Source organism: Platalea leucorodia (genome assembly GCF_965183815.1).
Source record: "Platalea leucorodia genome assembly, chromosome: 7".
NCBI lineage: Eukaryota > Metazoa > Chordata > Aves > Pelecaniformes > Threskiornithidae > Platalea > Platalea leucorodia.
In genome coordinates, this window is record NC_138829.1 from 42592661 (window position 1) to 42615823 (window position 23163).

The window sequence follows — 23163 nt, forward strand, 5'->3', positions numbered from 1 at the left end:
GAAACAGCTGGGATGGTATAAATATATATAGGTGTATATATCTGCTGGGACAACTCGGGGAAGTTGAGCTGGATAATCTACTCTCTTTCCTTTGATAGAGGATGTTTTAAAGACATTTTTAATGTAAACAGATTCCCAGTTTTAATTTTAATACTGGAATTTTTCCAGGGAAACATTCTTCTTTCAAAAGCTGGAAAGACTAGTTTTGTGAGAGTGCAAGTAAGTGATTCTCAGCTGTGACTGCTCCACCTAAATTCATTCATAAGTATTTAACACAGATATAAAGTAATAAAGACAGAAGTGAAGGGAGATATTTTGTCTTTGGGGTAGAGATTCTCATGTCCATTGAAAATATCTTTTGCTCATTCTTTCAAGGAGCATTTCAGATGCTGCAGGTTCATATTTATGAGCCATTTTCCTTTGATTCCATATCTATTGAGAAGGCGGTACAAAGTGTGACTATGGAGCGAGCAGCAGGCTATTAAATGCTTTAGATGGAAACCACCAGATAGTACCACTGCACATTTTGGATAAGACCTTCTGAACAGTCATCACATGTGCATCACACAGACATCAACATAGAAGGAAGTGACTTGTGTGTAAAAAGAGGATTTTACTCCAGTGATGTTCCTTGGTCAACACCTCTCTTCCTCTGCGCAGAATTGCTTTGATACTGGTCTCCATGGCACAGGGAGGGCATTTAGGTGGCACTCACTGCAGTTTGCAAGGTTACTTTTTTTACCTGCATGAAGTGAATTATTCATCAATATGAATGAGATTGATTTAAAAATAATCATTTGGATCTCGTGATGCAAGAGTGAGTACTAGCTGCCTCCTGTCATCAAGCAGAGAGGCCCGAAAGAGTGTGGCAGAGCCGGAGTCTGGTCTTGCACGCCCCAAAATCTACCAGCCTGCACATATATACTAATTTAGGGCTACTATAATACACTGCTTTTATAGGCAATGAGTCACTGCACACCAGAGTGAAGAGGAACCAGGGAGCATTTTGTGCCCCAATGTTTCCCGCAGGGTGTCTGCTGGGCCCGCTGTGAGAGCGAGCAGACACAAGATGCCTTTGAAGTAAGCTCTGAGGATGGATGAGCTGCTGCGCTCCCTGGGCCCACGCAGGAGAGCACAACCCTCTCTCCTGCCTCACCCTTCCACCCCCAAGTTTCACCTACTGCTTATAGCTCCTCCCTTCCCTCTCGTTGCATTTCAAATCAAACTACAAGATTTTTGGACATAAATTCACTTTTTTCTAGATATACGCTAAATACCCAGGCAAAGAATACTGAGCATGTGGCAAGGTCACTGAGTGTAGCACAGAGATGCCTAGAGTAGCTTCAGAGGAGCATGGGTCCTGCAGTCACTTAGTTGTGGCACTGCAATGGGGTTGCTTACCTTGCTGAACTGCATGCTGCTATGGGAAGACTGCTGCAGGTTCATGGTTTGGAAAGAAGCTGTCGAGATCTCTCTCCAATACCCTGCAGTATGGTGGTGGCAGTGTAGAGATACTCCGAGAGCTGTGATTTAATTAGTCACAAGCACTTTGCTTGGGGGTTAGAGTTGTTGCATAAATGCAAAACTTTTTATTAGCAGTAGTATTTTCAAGAAAGCAATCACGGGGCAGAAAGGGGCTTCAGTGTCCCCCCCAAACATCACAGTAGGCAGAAAAGGAATTTCTCTTTGTTCTGCTGACTCAATTGAGGTGCTCTAATAGGCTGCAGGAAGCAGGGAGGGGACTGCCTAATGACTAGAAATAATAAAGGGGTGGGGCGGGAGAGCCTTGTCATAAAATCCCTATTCCTCCGCCCCTAATCTGCATGAGGAGTTCCTGCCAGCTGCACGACTTGGTATCTTTTAACATTGGACTTATATGCAACTGGGACTGCAATGGGATCAAATTTAAGTTCAAATGAGGTAAGCAAAAGAAGCCGATAGCAAGCATGAAGTAGGTAAAATTGTCTAATATTTCAGTTAAGTTAATCACAGAGGAGAACAAGCTGTTTGAGAGGTATGGGCAATCCATGGAAAGTGAGTTTGCTGTTCCTCAGATCTCGTGGTTGCAAGGATGGTTTTCCTAGTCTAGCCTTTTACAGAACCTTGTGGCATGTCTGTGTTTTCAAGCTATGTTCTAGGGCTAACAACATTACTTATTGTGCTTCCTTAAAAAAAAAGCTTCATGTCAAGGAAATAAGAGGCTGGCACAGAGTTGTGATGTGTCTGGTGGTCAGTAAAGCACCTAATGAGTGTCATTAATGAGCATAGCTCTAAGTATGGCTTTGAATGTGAGATGTTTTTAAATGTCAGCCTAAAATAAGAATTTAACATGTAGCTTAGTTTTCTTAACTTTGCCTTGTGTTGTTTTTCCTAGACTTTTACGGGCACCTCAGCACCAGCGGTGAGAACGGTAGGTAGTAATTAGCTGGCCCTTCATTAAATGCTGTCCAGTGCTGAATGTAGATCACCAGAAAAAATGTTAGGAATTCAATGGCTTGGGGGAAAACTGTACTGCAATGTTTACTGAACACTTAAAAGCTGAGCTGCGACTTCAACTCTGTAGATGAAATATTGCCTTGGCTTTCAGTAAACTCTGAATAGTCTGGCTTCTGTTGGTGTCTAATGCTTATGATGCCGTGAGTAGGTGTTGTGCTGTATCTGGGCCGGTTTGCACTTCACCTATGTTAATTTTTTAATTCCTCTCTTTTTTTGTGTTTTGATTTCTTTGGATGAAACACCCACTTGTCTTATACATTATTCCTTCATAAGAAGGCTCTGTTTAAATGAGTCTTTCAGTTGTTCTTAGTGGTCTAGTAGTCCTTGTAGTCTTTCTTTGCACTGTAATGACCCGTCGTAGAGCTTGCAATTCTCTGTGTAACCCGGTGTTTAAAAACAGCGTCAGAACAGATAAAACTGTGGAATAAATGTGTTGTGTTCAGCCTCCTGACAAGCCCAATCTCATCAGCCTCGTACGAGTGGAACAGTGCCCAAACTTCTTTGAACGTGAAAAAAGAGCGAAAACATGTTTTGTAAAAGCTGAGCTGAGGATGAATTCTTTGCACAGGCAAATGAAAACTCCCTGGGTAATTAACAGATGTTGATGTTAACAGGTATTAGCATAAAGGAAAATATATCAGATAAGCTGCTATGAACCAGCGAATGGGAACAGCAGCAGTGGCAACAGGATGGGGCGCTCTTCAGACGCTTGCAATGGGTTTGGGGCTGCCAATATCAGTTGCAGCTCTCTGGGGATCTGTAGTTGGAAAGATGGGCTCTTGCCCCTGTGTCAGTGACGTGGGGGTTTCCCAGCCTAGTTTGATTTGGGCTTTGGTTCCATGTGGGGGATTGCAGTGATAAAGAGATTCTCCCAAATGGTGGTAAATTTGGTCTGCCCCATGAAGGTTTGATGTTATTGATAGTATCTGATGCCTGATAGCGCCCGAGAGCCACTTGCCTTCTCTGTTCAAAATGAAATGCTGTGGTAAAGCAAAAACTTTGCAGAGTTTCTTCAACAAGTAGCATTTAAAATGATGTTTAGGCCTCTGTGTCTAGTCTCGCAGCCCTAAAGTATGCTAGGATCAAAAAAATTGTTATTTTTAGTCCTGTAAACTTAGCCTGTGTTTAGAGGATCAAGCTGGCTTTTTTATCCTTAGTGCTTTTTATGTTGTTATTAGGTCTCTAGGTGTGAGACTTGTACAGTTCAGTGGCTTTAGATTGTGCCTCTTGTCTTTAGGATATTTAGGGTGGCAGAACTGACCTGAATACAGTACATACATACAATTTAGAGTAGGACCCAGAGCCCCTTCTTTTCCTGCCCTGACTCTTCGTGGCTCACAGAGGCAAAAATCAGGAAGGATCTGAGCTTTTTTTTTTTTTTCTTCCATGAAAGTTGGTATTTATGATGATAAATATATAAGCATAGTATATCTGAGTTGTTTTTTGTTAGTCAGTGGCTCAGTTAAGCAAACCAGCTTTCATTATCAGAGTCAGTTTCAGGGTAACCCATGGGATGTGTGTGGTTGCAACTTGAGTGGCCATTTAAATTAAAGGGAATATGTAAAATATTGGGTGAGAAAATGTGGGTAATGCCCTTAGGTTGACAAGCAAAAAAGTAATACTTTTTAGATTACTAAAATTATTGTATCATATTAAAATAATATAGGCTAGCGTGGTCTTGAGAAAAAGCCATGTTGAACCGTAGAAATGCTTGACTTGGTTTCTCTTCTAAGATTTGGATTTATTCTAACATGCAAGTCCAGCTATGGAGCTGCAAACAGGAAGAGAAGAAAAATCACAGGAAAATGGCAGTCTGAAGCCACACAAGTTTTACATAGCTCTTGGAAAGAAACAGGCCTTGAGTCACTGCTGCTCCATTTGTTTTTATTCTGGAACAACCCCAATGACTTCTACTGACTTAATAAGACCCTGCTATGGGATATGTTAAAATGGATGAAATAAATACAAAACACGTAGTACAAGGAAAAGTGTTTCTTATGCATTTGACCTTGCCTGAGGTGGTAGACATCGTAACATTATGAAACCCTGCCTGCCCTTGAGGCTCCAAAACTCTTTGAAGTTAAAAGATGCCACATACCTGACCCAGGTCAGAAGCAAGGCAATGATCTGCGTTTTAAAGTCCTGCCACTCTTTCTGACAGGGCTGAGTGTTTTCTTTGTTGGTCTTCATAGTTTTTAAACTAGTGGTGAGATTTCTATTCCTTTTTGAAGAGAAAGCTAAGGGAAGAGTGCTCTGTTCCAAATAGATCTGACACATTGTTTTACTTTGATAATTGCCTTTTCTCTTGATGTAACTTGAGAATGTTATGTGTGTTTCACGCCTCAAGAAAAAAAATTCTATAAAAGACTTTTGTAAAGTTTAAGCTTGGAATTTTACTGAAACAGAGCAGTTTTAGAGCCCAGTTACCTAACTCTTATTCATATGGATGAGCACTCCCATTGTACGTGAACACTCCCATTGACTTCCCTGGGACTAGATATGTAAGGATTGCACAAGTGTGCCGCAGGATTTAATTGAACTTTTATCTGACGTAGGATAGTGTGACCAAGTCCTGCATTTGCAATCTCATATGTTTAAGTAGTTTCAACAGTGATTATTAAAATGCCTGGCTTGTGTTTCCGGTTTATGAGGCAACAATCATGTCTCAGACGAAATAAATACAGAAGCTGAAAGTTGAAGTGTGCGTAATAGCTGACCTTGGAGGCTTCTGACCTCAGAACTTACCCAGCCTTGCGATATGGTCATCATAACATTAAAGGGAAAGATGTGGAAGTCATTGCCTATTACTAGCAGATTATCCAGTTTAAAATATGCCTCTCAGTAGTTTTTCTGTGTGACTTTTGAGTAAGTCGCTGACAGCTTAACTTGACAAAGCATTCGGGCACCTAAAAGTTACGAGTTATAAGGTCTGACTTCCAAGTCACTAGTATGGGAACGGACTCTACAACCCAGAGGATCCTCAGAGCACTGAGGATTGATTCAATGTGTTTGGAGAGTTAGATGCACCAGAATGGGAATTGTAACAGCTGAGCAGGGAACTGCACAAATAGGTACATCCAGCTAACAGGGACAGCTGAGCACAGAAACACCCTTCTTAGATCCTATCTTTGTGTGCCACTTCGGGCTGCAGAGAGATACCACTGTCCGCTTGAGATGCACAAAGTAGAGGTCTAGATGCTTGTTTTCAAAGAACTGAGCAAAGGTTATTCCTTCAAAATGGTGTCCAGCCTAGTGGTTATAGCACTTCCCTGGGTTGGGGAACTCCTGCTCAAGTCCATTCTTCTGTATTCAAGGAATGCAAGCCGCATCCTTCCTGGTTAAAGATATGCTCCACCTCTTCTGCTGAAATAGCACTGCTGAGGACGAAAGCATGTAGGATTTATCGGGTGGGAAAGCAGGGACCAAGCATAAATGTAGCAAACATGTCAGTAGATTTGACAAGGATAGACAAGCCTTGGCTGTTGATCCCTGTGCCTAGGAATGGTTCTGTGTTTTACCCAGTTCTCTTTCTGCATATAGAAAAGCAGTTCTGGCAGTTCAACTATATAGTCTGGACATGACGTCTTTTGGTTGCTTTTGATTGGAAACTATAATCTTTTTTTTTTCCCCCCAACGAACTAGTTTTTTTCTTTCAAGGTGTGTCTGTCCAAGTTCTCCTTTGTGGCCATGTTTGGGATACCGAAGCAGGTAGAAGTGTGATGTACTGTTTGAGAGAGCTGAAATGTCCCACAGCTGACAATTCAAGTGTTTGCAAACTGTGCACCATAAAACTGTGCCCTGTGCTAGATTCTGGACAGGTTAAGATAATGTAGAACAAATGTGCCCATATTAGTGACTCCTCCGACCCTCCTGCTGCTGTCTCGCTGACCTTCAACTCTGCATCTTCGGGCCCCTTGCTGACCCAAAGGGAAGTGCAAGAAGATATGCCAGGGATTACCCAGGCTGTTTCTTGGAGGCTGTTATTCATCTCTGCTGCACCTCTGCAGAGGTGCTGAGGTTTTTGTTGGTGAGGACAAGGACCTGCTTCATTACATTGTGTTAGTGTCCAATGTCATGTCATGGTCCCAGTTGCTTAACACTTTGTCAAAGCATTGTGAAACACTTCAGGATAAGCCTTGTGCTACAGCTGGAAAGACAAATCATTGGGCAAAATGTATAGCATGTACGAAGAAAATAGTAGCAAGGTACATTTTATTGGTTAACATCAGTACATCGTTTTTACTTTTGCTGCTTATGATTATTACAGGCACTTCAGATGCAAAGTAATAAAACCTATGTGTTTGTGTTAGGACACTGTATTAGCTTTACTAGGGTATAGTACGTCTATGAATGCAGGAGTGAGAGGGTTTATGGGTAGAGTTAATATCTGTTCTTACAAAATGGTATAGACAGAAAGATTAGACAAGTTTTTGGGCACAAAACACCGGTTTCTGTTCTAAAACAGAATGAGTAGACTCAAAACTAAATATCAATTTTAAACAAATGTTGAGAGAAATGATATCTGTACATACATTGGTTTTAAAAAGAAAGATGGCACCTATAAAACAGAGGAGATGTTAGTGTGGGAGAGGAAAGATATTAAGTAGTTATCTCCAAGGTAAAACAGGGAAAGAGTTAATTTATAGCCTGAGGAATATGAAGACATATTAGTATGAGCCATGGAAGTTATGAGGTATTATAGAATTAATATCTCTGAGCCCAAGGTGTCTGATGTCTAGTGGAGTTGTGAGTTAATTCCCAAGATCATCTCTGGAAAGAGTTTTGTAGCTTTCTGCTGGGGATCAGGGCTGAAGATCAGAGATGGATGAGAGTCCTCATGAGTTGTATCTCGTCGCTGTTAGCTGCATTTCTGGCCTTTTAGGCTGTGCGTGGGAGCTTGTGCTGGTGCAGGAGCTTTTGCTGGTGCATGGTGGTCACTTAGCTCTACTTGCATGGCTACAGTGACAGTGTTTGGTCTCCCAGAGAGAGTCTGTTCTGTTGCAGGTAGCGGTGTGTAAGAGGTGAGAACACTCATGCATGTGCTCTAAGGGTGTTTATCGTGATAATAATGGAGCGGTGTTAGAAAGAAGGGATCTTTATCAGATCAAACTCTCAGCACCTATTCTCAACTCATATGTGGTTTTGAAATCTGCTGCTTCTATTTCAGACCTGAAAAGGGTTCTGTGCCAAAAATTTGTACAGTTTTTTCCAAGTGCTCCAGTTGGTTTGATAAATGATATTGGCTCAACCTTAAAAACCTTGTTTTATCTACATCCTTAGAACTTTAGGGTTACAGTAGTCTGTGACTATAGACTATAATATTAATCTCAGTGTCATCTTTTTTCTTTTTTTGAATTGTCGTGCAGAGACCAGTATCTCCTTTCAACTTGCTCACTGTAAAAATACTACGAGTGAGGAATGTCCGGAAGGCAGACTTGCGTGAGTACTTCTACAGTTGTGGATGTTTCTTATAATTCCTTAAAGTAAAGAAAATATTTGGTCAATGTTATTGTTCTTAAATTGTGTAGGAAGAAAAAGATATGTTGCTGCAAGTTTGCAAGAATTATTTTTATTGTGATACTGAAGCATTGCTTTCTGTTGTTAAGCGTAAAGAGGCTAACTCAAGCAAGGTGATGCATTTGATCTCTTGCTTTCGTACCTCACTGTATGAGACGTATTTCCTACCTTTTTGATGTTAGACTTAGCTGCTGATCAGAGGGCTGCTCTTTAAATGATGAAAATTCTTGTACTTTTGAGTAAGAAACCCGAGTATTCCCTACAGAATTTCTGGACAAAAGAAAGGAGAGGACTGGTGATGCAAATCTAAAATCATCAGTAGTAGGAAAGCCTACGAAAATAACAGAAGTACAAGCAAAACCATTCTATTACTTCTGCAGAATTTATAAATACGCAAGAACAGATGATAAAATCCAGTGTGTCTGGGAATTTATTTAACCTAGAGAATGGAGCAATTTAAAAGTCAGAAAAAATTAAACAGAGCACTGCTGTGAGAGTTTTAAAGGAGTTTAAGCGAGGGATAGTGAGGGGAAGTGAGAAAAGGGTATCTAGGATAGAGACTACAAGAGAAAAATGTCATAGCGAGCCAGATCACAGAACAAGAGTTAATAGTGAGAAGAGACCGAGATAAAAGAAGTTTCTGCAGTAGGGAAGTCTACAGAGTCTAGTGATATCCAACTGTGGAAGCCTTGTAATGATTCACCTTCTCTGCCTCTGCAGACGAGTGGGCATCAGCTTGTTGAACCAGTGTGGCAGCAAATATAAAATGAAAATCCTCAGTGGAAGAATGAGACTTGCAATAGATGGAAAGAACAGTTTGTTCACTGTCCAGATGTGACACCGACTCAGCCAGGGGAGGGACTGGCTTAATTTTGAATTTTAAAGTTTCCAATTCATTGAGGAGCTTCTTCACAGCTTCTGTTCCACAGATGTGGGTCCTCAGTAGCCCACTTTCTTGGGTGCACTGGGTGCCTTTCAAAATGCAGTTATGCCACTGAGTCACTTTATGGGGAAATTTGAATGGTGAAATGTTTGTGTAAAGAAGTTGGAAAGGCATGAAAAAAAAAAAGGCAAAATAAAGACAAAGAGAATAAGAAAATTCAAATTGAAAGATCACGAGAATAAATTAGAAAGATGTAAAACAAAGAGGAAAAGTCCACAATGTGTTCACCAAAATCTTGCTGAACATTGCTCAAAATTGAATTTCTTTTGGCACACTCAGAATTTCATGCAGCACATCATAGTTTCTAAGGAAACCAGCTGTAATTTTAGTTAATCTGCTATATATTTTGAGATTTCAACTAATATAATGGGTCAAGAGTAGAGGGAAAACTCTATCTTCTTATCTGTTGGATTTGCTGGTTTCTGGCAGGAAGAATGTGGTTGGAACACGTGGATGTTGTGCTTAACAACAGTATTTTTGAATGAATGGTTACTATCAGGGAACAAATCTCTGCTGCACTCACTTGTGGTATTGTGGGTTACTCCTGCATCTTCTGCAATGTAATACTACTGTGCTTATTGATCTTTTTCCTTTTATTTTTCAGCTTTAAAAAATCTGCTATGATTTACTGAATGCTTTGTTTACTGTTTATGTTTTAACATTTTTTACTCTAGAAATGAGAGATGGTCAAACTACTTTGTGATATTTACTGTGTTATTTTGAAAAATGAATTTGGTTCGTTAGACAAAGTGAGAGCACCCAATAAGATGTAAAGTTCTGGGTTTCTTAGAGACTGAAGACCTATTTTAATGTGCAGAACCACACACTTTGTGGGCTTATAGTTGTATGCGCTGACTTTTTATTTAACAAAACTCAGATCTTCAAATGACTAAGTGGTGATTTGCATCAACTAAATATGTGATCTGACCAGGCAGTTACTGCAATTGCATCTGCAAACCTGCATGCACAATGCCACCTGCATTTGTGTACTGCAGCAGGTTGCCTCCTTGTGCTTCAATTCATTGTGCCTGTCCTTCTCAGGAACAAATTGCTCACAGTTGCTCCTTACCACAGTGAATCGTACAGTCTTTCTTCATGAAGCCTGTTGGCAAGTCTGCCACATCATATTGCCTTACTTCTTTGTGTTCTGGTCTCAAGAACAGATGAATATCATTAACCCCTTGAGATGCCCTGAATTCAGAACTTGGGCTTCCCAAGGCTTTGTTTAAAGTGTCTCTGGCAGAGAGATTTGAAAACTTTTCATCAAGAGTATTTTCTCAGCAGAAAATTTGTTTGCTGAGGAAACTCAGATTATTGTGGAAAAAAAAATCCATTTTTTGTCTGTAATGGGAAGGATATGTCAGGCAGGCTTTACCTTTTCTGAGGCATTAAAAAGGCATTTGAGAATCCAAACATTTCAGTTTTCTTCGAAACCTTGGTATTTTCAGCTATGGGAAAGTATTCTTTTTCTACCTGTTTGTAATGGTAACAGTATGATTCTTGTTATAATTCTGAGTTAGCATTTATTCCCACCACTTTAGCTTTCCTGTTTTTCTGGTTAAACCTTGGTGTTTCCCATTTCAATGGTATTTTTTCTATTTTCCTATTACTGAAGTGTTTGTGCTTAATTTATTGAAGTGAATCTTTCTTCTTGGTCTTTGATTCTCACATTCCTATTTACCAGTGGAAAATAAATATGTTTTAAAAGTCTTTCTCCCTGCTGTTGTTCCAGAGCAAGATAATTTTAATAGATTTGGGTATAGGCCTGGAAAGCTAGACTGTGTTTTGGACTCTGACACTGCATTATGGGATCTTGGGCAAGTCATTCAAGTTTTCTCAATGTGCTTTTTTGTTTAATCCTTACATTGCCACTGTGAAGTAATTAATCAGTGTGTCTCAGGCTCTTTGAAAATGGAAGCTCTAGCATTAATCACCATTAACCATTTACATTTTCATCTGCCTACACTTGTGCCTCTGCCTAATGTCTGACTGGTCATGCTCTTCTGATCAGGTTTGGCTAAGGGAACTTTCTGGAAACACTTTCCTTCCCACAGTCATTATCAAGGTTTTGCTGACAGGGATAGCATGGTTAACTACATGATAAAAGCACAACTTGGGAGAAATACAGTCAGTTGGTAGAAAAATCTAAACCTGTAGTTGTTACTGAAAGATAAAGAGGAAATACATGAAGAAAATTGTACTTAATATGGTGTAATAACACTGTTAAAGGTTTTGAGCATGATGCAGGGATTGACTATGGGTTGAATTATTTGACCTCTTCTGACTCACAAGATTGCTGTAAGAACCAGATGACTGGTTGAGCATTGCTACTGTGAAATAGGGAGGGTATGCATTGCATTATAGGTATGAGAGAAAGGCCATTGGTGCCTGTGTCAAGCTTCTGCAAGTCTCACTTCCTGACGGTTCTCCCTCCAAACATGAGAGGTCGGAATATGGAAGGAGCTGATGTCTTTGGTGGCACTTATGGCTTCCTTCCCCAGACTTGAGTGACGGCAAGATTTTTCTAATTTGCAGATAGAGTGGTAGGAAGGAGTAGGATGAATTGTAACTTAACCCTGGTGTTGAGACTGGTTTTGTTTTCCAAAAGCCTTGCCGAGAAAGGCAGAACTTCTAAAAATTTGATCAAATATATGAATGAACACGAAATTGGCACATTCTGATTTGTGATAAGGAAATCAAACTTTCAGCTTTGAAGGGGGAACACTTTACTTTTTGGCAAAAAAAAATCTGCCGTTCTTCATTTAAGCCAGCACTTTGATAAAGGCTTTCAACTAGCTAAGGTACCAAATCTGGGGATGAAATGCTAGAAAACAAGTATTTCTGCAGCCCAGATTGAAGGTTGTGAGGTGTGTTGCCTGAGCGACAGAGGAGCCATCCTAGAGCTGATGTGAGTGCACGTGGCAGAGGGCATATACTGGTAGATATTCTCGTGTTTTGGCAACATTACCCTGCCCCAGTGATTTGGATAGTCATGAATATAAAGCTAAATGCAGCATGCATAGGTGTACTTGTACTGCATGTGGAGTACAGTGCTATTTCAAATAAAACTTTATATTGGGAATGAGCATGGCAAATGTGTGAGGATGTTTCTGTTTTCCCGTGGGTGCTTCATTGTATTATTTACTCCTCCGTGTTATCTTTGTCTTATTAGGGTTAAAAGTGCACAGTGCAGTAATTCTTTCTCTGGATAAGTTATCACTCTGCTCATCTTCTCGTTACACAGTCACCCTTTCAGATTGTTACGTGACACTGTGGCTGCCTACTGCCTCAACTGAGAAGGTTCGGACCAGAACCATCAGGAACAGCAAAAACCCCGTCTGGAATGAAGCTTTCTGCTATAAGATTGACCGCCGAGTCAAGGTAGTGAAAATAAATGTTTTTCACCATTCACTGTCTGCAGATAGTCAGTAGATTATGCAAAACTGCAATAAACCAATAACTATATAGCTAGTTTCCAAACAGTGGAGGTGTTAAAGACTCCTCAGAAAAAACTATTGCTTACATCCTCCTTGGTATTGTTATGTTCCAGCTATTTGTTACTTAAACGTCTACTATACTGACGCAGTGAGAAGCAATTAAATACCCTGCAGAATATGGCCTTACTATCCTATTCCTGATTTTGACATACATAAGTGAACCCCAAGATAAAGATCACGTAGAAATAACAGTAAGATCAGTTAGTTCTAGGTAGGGTGGAAAGGAAATCCTTTAAACATTCTTTATGTACCTGTGCCTGTTTTATACATTTAGAGCCAAATGCCATAAAATAAATGTAGAAACACTTAATACAGTTATTTATCACAAATTCATGAATATGTTCTGCATGACCTGCCTGTCTTGTTTCATTTCCCCAGACAGATGAGCCTGCTTCTTTGTATATGTACAGTTATCAGTAATGTGAAGTCTACTACTCCCAAATCTCTTTCCCTTTTCTGTTTCTCATTCTCCTTTTTCCTTCTTCCCCTAAAACTGGAGGGAGGAAAACCTAATCTTGAGATTTTCCTGCCTTATGGAGCTCTTACATATAGAAATAATCCAGGATATTCTTAACCTCTTTTTGCAGAATGTGCTGGAGCTAAAGGTCTGTGATGAAGACACGGTCACCAGGGATGACGAACTCTGTACAGTTCTCTTTGACATAGATAAACTCACTGTAGGACGTACTGTTCGAGTGAAGTTTCAGCTGAATCCACAGGTGAGTAATGGAATTATTAAGAACAAAAGCAAATTCTTTCCTTCCATCTAAACATATTCTTTTGCAGTGTTTCATTATAGGACAAATCTACTTAAACTGTATTTTGCTGCTATTATAAGAAAGACTTAAAATCCCTATATGAGTGCTCCATGCTAGTTTTTGTTAAGAACAAATCTCTGTGCTAAAAATCTAGGATGGAACCAGGTAGACCTAATTAGCCAGTGCCTTAATTCTGAATATTTCTGGCATGTTAATTCTTGGTATGAGTTCTGAATTTTCAGCCACTTTGAACTGTAATAATATTAAAGCAGATGATTCTTTTTGTGTTGGGAATTAAAATCTGAAAAATGGCTGTTTTAGCAGAACAGCAGTTCCTACATCTCCATGCTTATATGGCATGTACATTTCAAAAAACTAGTTTTAGCAACTGCTTTTTCAGTATCTCAAAATTCAATATCTTCAGCTGGCACCATGGGGTTTTTTTGCAAATTATTCTTATGTTCTAGGAATTTTCTTAAGTGCTCTTCTAAATGTATATTTTACAAATTATATGTAACTGGTATGATGAAAACTGTGAAGAAAAATAAGTAGCATACCTTTCTTTTTCCTCTCTCTTCAGACACGTGAGGAGCTGGAGGTGGAGTTCACATTGCAGAACACGTGAGTAGAGTCCTAAATTCTATATAAATTGTTGTATTCAGTATAAAAATAGTCTGGAAAGCTGGTTCATATGTGACAGTGCTTCTTAAACCAGTCTCTGAAAGCAATATCTAGATATTTTCATTCAAGTCTAGTAAATTGGAATTTCAGAATATGTATTTTTAGATTTTAAATATCTGAAAATGTCATTTTCACTCTGTTTGACTGCTACTTCCTGGGCACCAACTTCCTCCTGTTCTCTTTGTTGTTGGATCAATACGCCAGGAACTATGAGGACAACTACAACATTGAGGAAGTTTTGACCCTTAGAAGAAGGAATGCCAAGCCTAAATGTCTTATGTTGCCCTTTCTTGGGGAATCTGTTTTTTTAAATCCACAGCATTATAAAATGCTCTCCTGTAAGTTGATCTGTTTATCTCATCTGGCAACACATGGGGAGCTGTGGTAGACTTGAGTATCAGTTCCACCAGGGAGAGAAACTAAATATTTTGCATAAAGAAAGGAGCAAAGATCGCTGTGGGAGGCTGTGGACTGAGGAACCAGGAAAACTGGAGGAGCAGCACTAGCTTCATTTGGTAGGCTTGGAAGCTGTTGGTGGAGTTTGACTGTTTAGGGGATGTGTTTGCTTCAGGTAATTCATGCTGTGGTGAAATCTGGGAGCATGTCGCTCTAACTGGAGAGGGAGTATGATGCAGGATCACAGGTATTGTAGTCTGTCTCCATAATATGCTTTATGACTCTGAGGAAGTTACTCAAAGGGATTTCTGTTACCAATTTGATCGATGTCATTGGACTGAAAGTGTTGTTAAAACAACCTTAGAGAAGGGATGGTACTGCTGGGACCTTCTCAAGGCATTTGGGGCACTTCAAAAGGCCTAGCAGGATAGTATGTTGGTGGAGAGTTTGAATAACATGTTTATTCCTGACAGAAGGGGAAATTGGGACTTGCTGGAGAAAGGGCAGTAGCTCAGTGTCATGAATGGAGAAGGAAAGATCTCTCAGTGTTCACAAGCAAAAAAACCATCAGAGAGAAAGCAGTCCTAAAATCTCCTATTACAACTCATGGAAACTCATCACGGTGGATTGTTGTTTACTGTGCACCAAAACTGGCAGAAGGCCCAGCAACAACAAGACAAATGGTGCCTATCACAACTTAGGAGTGTCATGAAATCAGTAATAACAACGGGGAAGGGAGCTCCAGTAGACGTCCCAAATGACCTGTCTACAGTCTTCCTTCCTCTGCAAGTTAGAGGGTGACTTGTGGAGTTGGTACGTAGAATCATACTCTAGATAATCCTGTCTTTTGATGAGGGAGATCCAGGCAGGTTGTCTGGCTTGGATGTTGTGCATGAGTGGGTTTGTGTATGGGGATGGAGGCTGGAATTTGTCTCGAAGCACGTGCACACTGGCTCTGTGTCAAACTCTTCTCTTGGATCTTGCAGCCAGTTGCCTTTTCCTGGAGACATGTTCAATAGATAAAGTAAAAAATGTAGCAATTTCTGCAGGTGCCGTCTGAGTAGGAATTCTACGGGTTGGAAAGAGATGGTTGGGACTGTACAAATAAAAAGGAACCCGGGCAGTGCCAAGGAAGAGGTTTTTAAAAGGAATCAGTCATGGCTCAGTTGCTACACCAAGAACACATCTGATCCACTTTTTTCATTCAGTAATGTAATAGAAGAATGCCCAAAGAATGCCACACGTAAAAGTAAGAAATTGCTGCATCATAAGTCAGTCGCAGGGGTCTGACTTCTGTGAGGTCCCAGAAGGCCTGAGAAAAGGGAATACACTTCTCTGGGAAAATGGACTTCTTGTCGGAAGGCGGATAAACATTTCCCCTACTATCCCTCGTTTGCATTTCTTGCATATGTGTGGCAGTCAATACTGTTCTGCCCATCAGTCGAGCTTGGAATAAATGTGTAAGCACATCTGAATTGATTAAATATTGTGATCTTGGTAGGATATTGAGAGGGTTTTTTTCCCTTCAACGTAGAAAAGTGTGATATCAGGAGTAATTAATGAAAGGGTTTGTGCACTAAAATTGGAGACAATGGATCGCATTACCTGTGATAAACAAAAGAGCCCTGAAAAGGTCTGAAAGACTGAGTGGAAGCAGCTGAGATATGGGTCACTGGAAAGCTATGGACCAAACCAACCTCTCCTGTGTTGAACAAGTTCAGCAGGTTTTGGGAAGGGTTTTTGGCATTGCTGGATGGGAGAAGTGCTGACAGAGATTAGAGATAATTTTCAGAGAAGGAGAGCCAACCATAGTGTTAACAAGAAGTACAGCTAATCATGTGGGACAGTTTCTGCAAATCTGGTATTGTGATGGGAACTATGAGAACATACTTTTTTGGGGTAAATATGGCAGTTTATCTCTGAAATTGATAATGATTCCCACCAGCACATTTTATCTGACACCATTTACCTGAAGTAGTTTTTCATTCCTTCCCTATCTTCATTCCAGACTTTACCATCTGCAAGATTTACTATATTAGACTGTGCTTTCTTTCCAGCGTTTCAGATGAATAATATCTCACATGAAGTGTAACTCCAGGCCAAGAAAGTTTCCTGGGTTGCATCTACGATAGTGGCTTTGTCACTCCTATTTTCGTTTGCCTATTGACATCACTGCAAAAATTGTTTGCGTTACTTTTACCAAAGAGAGAACACTGTAAAAATTCCCTCACGATACACTGGTGGGCTTTATGAAATTGGTTCCCGCATTCATTCCCGTTATCTTTTATTTAAAATGGAAGAAAACCTTCATTTTGGTACCACAACTGCAAGACGAATACCCTCTCTAGTTTTGCCTCACTCTTATACCACTCCTGCAGTACCTGCAAATGCTCACCTCTCTGCTGCCACTACCTGTGGCAGGCACTGAGAGCCAAACATTTGATCCTAACGACACAGAGAGGAAGGCATACTCCTTCCTCCAAGTGCCTTTTCACCAGCAACCAAGCCAAGGGATTGCAAATGCCCGCCCAATGTTTTATGGGCCCATAACACGAGCCCAGCTGGCGTGAGAGCTGCTGCCCTCGAGCAGCAGTGACAGAAAAGGTAAGGTCGTTGTACACAGGTTGCTGATTTGCATACTTTAGTGCTTTTTGTGTTATTTTCTGGTGATTATCAACGTTAATATGGGCTTTCTCCCTTGTATTTCCAATGGTAGGGTCCAGCATCAGCATGAGCCTCTACGAGTTGCCACAGGGACAGGGTCCCGCTGGACTAGGTGGCTTCGCTCGCTCAACATCCCCCTCCCCTCCGACTTCTACTGAAGCCCACACCTGATATTGAGGGGCCACAAAGAGACTTCTGATGAACTAAAAGGTACTTTGCGTTTCCAAGGAGAGGTCTGAGGGCCCCAGGGTATTTGCTGGATCTGCTGATCTTCTTTTTGGCCTCTTTCTATCTTTCAGATGTCCCAAGTTCAGGAGGTGCATCTCAAACAACTCCTAGAAGAATGAAGGACCACTCTTACACAACCTTTCATCTCAGCTCCCCCCCTTTCTTTTTTTTCAAATGTGAAAGACAATGTTTAAAGCAAAGCCCACTTAACACAAATAAATGTAAATAGGTGTACAAAAAGTTGTATAAAAGTTAAACATTAATTATTGAAATATGGCAAAAGCATGATTTTTAGAAAATAAAAATCTTTTTTTCTTTCTGTAGTTCTGCTGTGTTACTTTGAGAAATTTCCCCCACGTGTGGGGGGACCAGCAGATCGTGCTAGCCATTTGGTTTGGGCACTGCTGAGGAAACTCTCAGAGCAGGCTGAGCCTCCATCCATTGGGGGCCAAATGTACTGTTAGTATTTGTGTTCGTGGCAGGAAGTCACAAGGCTTCAAGGAGCACTGAAGGCAAAAGTTTTAAGCTGAGAAAGATGACAACCAAAGAATCTTTGATATGAATACAGTTTTCTTTATTGAAATAGTACCATCCCCCATGCTTCTCTTGGGTCGTCAGAAAGCTCAGAAAAGTAGCCCACACTATGTGGAAGCTACTAAAAGAAGTGGAAGCTGGATCTGACATGAAAGAATTAAAATTTGGTACATAAGTATCAAAAAATCCAGATTCTCTGGTGAAATGGAGCACAGTATTCTACTCTAAATGCAAACTGGAATATGAGAATCTGTGTGACTGTAACTTCGCATACAATACTGCCTGTTTCATCATAAGTCAGGCATAATCTAAAAAAGGACAAGGCAGCATTGATGTGTACCAGGTGCTGGAAAGTGATCCCCGGGCTCAGAGTCCACTGCAGTCTTAGGCAACCCTTCAATAGTCATTTAGTGGAGAAGGATGCCCAGGGTCTCTGTTCCTGGCTTTCTCTGCCACAGGCCATAATATGCTCCCAATTCTCACAGTAAAATTGAGGTCTGCATTAAAAAAGGCCACAAATCACAAACTGTGATGGAGGAGAAGACAGGAGTGTTAGTACATGTAACAAGGGCTGTCTAATAGCAGGTTGGTCGTTAGGGAAATTACCAGCTAGTCCTGAGAAGTGGACATTATTCAGTGCTCCAAAATTGTGGCAAAATATTCAATGGTCCCTGCCAACCTGAATAATAAGAGCTCTTCTGCACCCAGCTCAGCTGTGTTTCTAGCCACAGCTGATCTACAAAGCTTCAGAGAAAGGTGTGTGCCTTTGCTGCTCTTAAAACAAGTGTATGGATCACCAGGTTAAAAAAAAAAAATAAAATTTAAAACATCTATCTTCTGCTGTGACCAGCAGAATCCTTGAAATTCGGGATATAAAAGTTCTAAGTGCAGTGTGGAGAGTAACCAACAAGTGACAGCAGCTGGGCTTCCTTACAGCAGTGACTGCAGAGGTGACACCTCAAGAGGGACATCTCAGCTCTTGGTGCTTAATGCCTGTGTTGTCCTGGTTCTTCCAGGAGCCTTCCAAGCCATTGTGTCCAACAGTGCAGGTTCTTCCACCCTATTTGAAGGTCATGCCTTGGACCTCCTGACTATCATACTATCAGCCTAACTTTATACTTTGCTGGTACCAATACCTCAAATAATACTACACTCTACTGGATATTTACCTCCATGAAGAGACATCTTTTCCTGTCTTTCCACCTTCATTTCACCAGGCTATGCAGACTGAGACCTTTTAATACCCACCATGCTGTTTCTCTGTGTTCCTTAATTTTTTTAATGAAGTATTTGAGGATAGTGACACCATGTCATGTAATGTTACAACTATTTGACTACAAAATAGTAATTAAGTGCAAAAGTTTGTCTGAAACAAAATTTGAGCGTGGTATTTAAACCCATTTCCCTGCATGCAAGAAGAAACAGTGAGTATTTTTTTGCCCATTCTTGACCAATGTTCTTTAAACTCTTTTAAAATACACTTTCAAAAAGGGATCTTTCTTACAAAATTCTTAAGTAAAACTCTTTTTTCCAGTGTATAACTGGTGTGTTTTGTGGGGTTTTTGGTGGCGGTGGTGGTGGTGGTTTGGGTTTTTTGCTTTGTTTTGGTTTTGTTTCTTTTTTTTTTTATTGTAAAGTTTTTCCTGAGTGTTCTGCACTGTATTTAGCCTATTTGTATTCTTCTCTTAAAGGAAAATATTGATTTGGAAATGAAACTTTAAACTGCTTATGAGCTTTGAAATTTTGGGAGAATTCTTTGTCATGGAAAATTTTATAAAGCTATTTTCATATGTGTTTATACTGAAATTTAATACTTGTGATAAACCTTCTCTTAAAATGGATAATAACAATGTCATTCATCTGATTTTAAAAGAAGTGTATTGCCTGGTTTCAAGTGAGATGAAATATCTTTCTCTCAACTATATAATTATGTGAGACTACAGAATATATAATCCATAGCTTGTAAAGTCTGAATAAACAGATCATACTTTCTGCAGTAGGTTGAGGTGTTAGTGCTCAATCCTTATAATTTTATGTATGCATTCATTCCCTTTGGACTAATCTGGGTTATTGAGATACTGTATGAATTTACATCTGCAATTTAATAAAATGGTAAATTATAAGATATTGTTAATGAAACATTGCCTGATTTTTCTGAGGGAAAAATATTTAAGAATATAAAAATTACAGTCTGCAGTATATGAACCCCCTTCTGCCCCTAGATGGATATGTGGAAACATATCTACCCATATAGTGATATATTAAAATCTCATGTGCATTTTGCAAATCACTTTATAGAGGTCAGTACAATTTCTTCTGCCGTTATGGTAATTTTTTGAAAATTGTGGAAATCTAGACAAATGTATTAGTTTTTCAAGTACAAAACCTTGGGTCAAACTGTGTAATGATCAAAACAATCAAGATGGATGTAACAGCCTCCAGCTCTCCTCAAACTCAGTATGTCACGTATCAGAATTCATTACATGGTTTTCTAAAGCAAGCATGAAAAACCACAGGAGTAAAAGCCCAGCTTCATATTCTACCAAGGGTGGATGGAAAAACTTGCAACTCAGCTCATCATCTAGAACTATGCTTGATAAAAGCTTTAAAGTATTTTTGAGTGAGAATGTTAAAGTCAGAAACGTCAAAGTTGGTGGGGGGAAAATGAGTAATTATGTTAACTCATAGACTTAAATATGTATCTGAGTTGTCCAACGCATGACATTATATTTTCCATTTTATTTTTCAGTCTGGACTATCCTGATGGCATTATTACTAATGGAGTACTAGTGGTAATGTATACTTCTTACAATCTTTCCTGTGCCTGCATAACAAGTGTTCATATTTTTAACTCTGGAAACTTTGAGTTGTGTCCCAAAGCCAGTACTATCAATCAGCCACACTGTCCTACTGAGAAAAAGGATCTGTTGGCACTGAGGATCACTGTTTTCCCATCACTCCAGTACAGTGTCACCTTCTGCAAAGGCATGCTGTGAGGCTGCTGTCAGCATGCGTGTGCCACCTATATTCTTGTGTGAACTTGAATTTTCTACCCATTACTCCCACATTACACCCAGAACTATCAGGGGTTAATGAAGAAAGTGATAAAATGCTTATAAGAAGAGTCCCATATCTCAATACACCTATTATTTTGAATAGGTCTTATCTTCTTTACTTAACTGTCTCTCCAAGTTCAAGCAGCTCATGAGCTGTTCCTCTTTACTTTCAAACTTAGAAAAAATACCACGTCACTGTTGCCCTCATGTTATCTGAAGACACAGTAATAGATAATAATTGTGTTGCTCATTGATCAACTAGAGGGATTGGTTGAGAACAGTATGAATCACTCGCAATGACATTTACACTTCTCTCAATCGTCATTTATCCTCTCTCGCTACAGGCACGTGAGGTTTCCCGTTTGGAGGTTAGAGTGGATACAGGGAAGCTGAAGCAGCAATCCACAAGTGAGGTTATTGCTTCATTAACCTATTGTTTCTGTGTTGTGATTCAGTTGTTACAACAGATGTTGAAAAATTAATAATCTGTTGTGCATGTTACTCTAGCTGTGTCACATAATACTTAGTTTCGCCACGCCCCACCTTGCAGAAAGATTGTATCTGTCAAAATTCAAGCTAGTCAAGTATTTAGTTCCAAGGCAAATCTTAAATTGATGCAAAAATAGAGGCATAAATACTAGAGTTAAAAACTTGGAAAAAAAAAATCATATTAGTTCTCTTTGTTTATTGCTTGTTCAAAATGAAAATTTTTAACTAAGTTGGATCTTCTTTTAAAATTATCTTATCATTCAATTAATATGTAGAAATCCTATTCTGTATGTTAATTTGGGTTTGAGTATGTACAAAGTTCCTGCACATTCAGGGTTCTGAAAGAGATTTTTTTGGGGCAGGAAAGGTTAGTGACCAAAAATTATATGCCTCTTGACCCTGATCTTGCAAGAGAACAGCATACGATCTCTCTGTAAACATAAAGGCTTTTCCATACAAGGAACACAGCCTTTGAGTTGGCAGGTTGTTTCAGTTTTGGTGACATGAGGGCACATGTCAATTAGTCTGCTTGATTTTTAGGGTTTGAATCATCTGAGTATTGTAGCAGACACAACATACAAGAAAATGTGCACGATGAACCAGAACAGACTTGACATAAAATAAATGACTCTCTTATTCAATGTGAATAATCCAAAAATCCCTTTAAACTGATACTCCTTTAAATCTAAATCTTGGTTTTATTTATTCATGGAAAACACATACCAAATACCATGCTCCGATATTTTAAAAATATGTGATTTCTATATATTAATGATTTATACAGATCTGCCAGGATGTTTTATATCAGTTTTGAATCTGTTTCGGCCACCCAAAGTCTATTTAATCATCATGGTGTAAGGAAAATCAGACAAAAAGTGTGCAGAGTAGAAGCGGATTTTATTTATTAGTTATGTGTGTTTGCTTGGAATAGTTAAAATTCTCTTTGTTCCCTGCCTCTATGTTTAGACCAGGAGCTTACATTTACAGTGAAAGGATCTCATGAAGGAAGCCAAAAGATTTCACTGGATTCTGACCCTAGCCTTAGGATCATCGTATTTCACTGCGTCATAAATGACCAGACAAGACTGGATATCATATTACCAGAAGAGGTACGTTCCCTTTCTGTATGTTATCATTAACCTCAATGAAATTAGATGAAGAAATTAATGTAATCAGTGAACTGAACCAGCCGTCTTAGTAGCAGAAGTTCTAGAGATGATAAACTTTTCATGTGTGCATCCCTGCCACTTTTTACATTGTTTCAGATGGCAGATAAAAATGAAACAGAGAAATCCGGGGTCCTTTCTTTCCCTCTTAATTCACTCCCTTTGCAGAAGGAAATAATAGTAGAAGAGGTGAGTGCTTTGAACCTTTTGAAGTGAATATTTTCAAAATGTGCTTAATATTGTCCTCCTACAAATGAAGTTACCAAGTAAACAAAATCACGGTGTAAAATTATACAGCTATTTATTGAAAATGTAAAAGATTAAGACTGTCATATTCACTTTTAGGGAAGCAGGTGTTAATAATTATAATAATATGAAAATCATTGCAAACCTGCATCCCAAAATTAGAATTAAGTGGTTTCAAGAAACAAAAATGACCTTCATACGCACATGCATTCCAAAATTTCTTTTTGGGTATTGGGGTAATTCCAGAATGGCTAGTAATTAAAAAAAAAAAAAAGAATCCAGAACACGAGCTTAATTCAGATCTTAACTTGTCTAAATATTGATATTGAGAGTGCTTTTGTATGTAATTTTTTTTTCTTTTTTTTGAAATAAAGTAACTTGTCTCTTTCTTGTTGCATCTTCTAAGTGTGCACACTGTGAGCTGGTGTGGTGTAACGTGCAAGCTCGTGGCACACTAACTGCCCCGAACCGACAGGCTTATTAGATAAGAGA

General features: G+C 39.5%; 1 protein-coding gene across 1 annotated transcript in view; it reads left to right on the top strand.

Annotated features, from left to right (window-relative positions):
* Window positions 1–1893: 1893 nt before the first annotated feature.
* The window catches only part of LOC309593499 (cytosolic phospholipase A2 epsilon-like), a gene marked incomplete at both ends in the record, with an annotated part of 33146 nt that continues 11876 nt past the window's right edge, over window positions 1894–23163 (top strand). Inside the window, 10 exons of the mRNA XM_082318168.1 lie at window positions 1894–1920; window positions 2375–2410; window positions 7863–7935; window positions 12201–12337; window positions 13041–13172; window positions 13792–13832; window positions 20464–20506; window positions 21115–21178; window positions 22226–22368; window positions 22525–22614. Of these exons, the coding sequence (XP_082174294.1) occupies window positions 1894–1920; window positions 2375–2410; window positions 7863–7935; window positions 12201–12337; window positions 13041–13172; window positions 13792–13832; window positions 20464–20506; window positions 21115–21178; window positions 22226–22368; window positions 22525–22614 (786 nt within the window). The remainder of the gene's footprint in view (window positions 1921–2374; window positions 2411–7862; window positions 7936–12200; window positions 12338–13040; window positions 13173–13791; window positions 13833–20463; window positions 20507–21114; window positions 21179–22225; window positions 22369–22524; window positions 22615–23163) is intronic.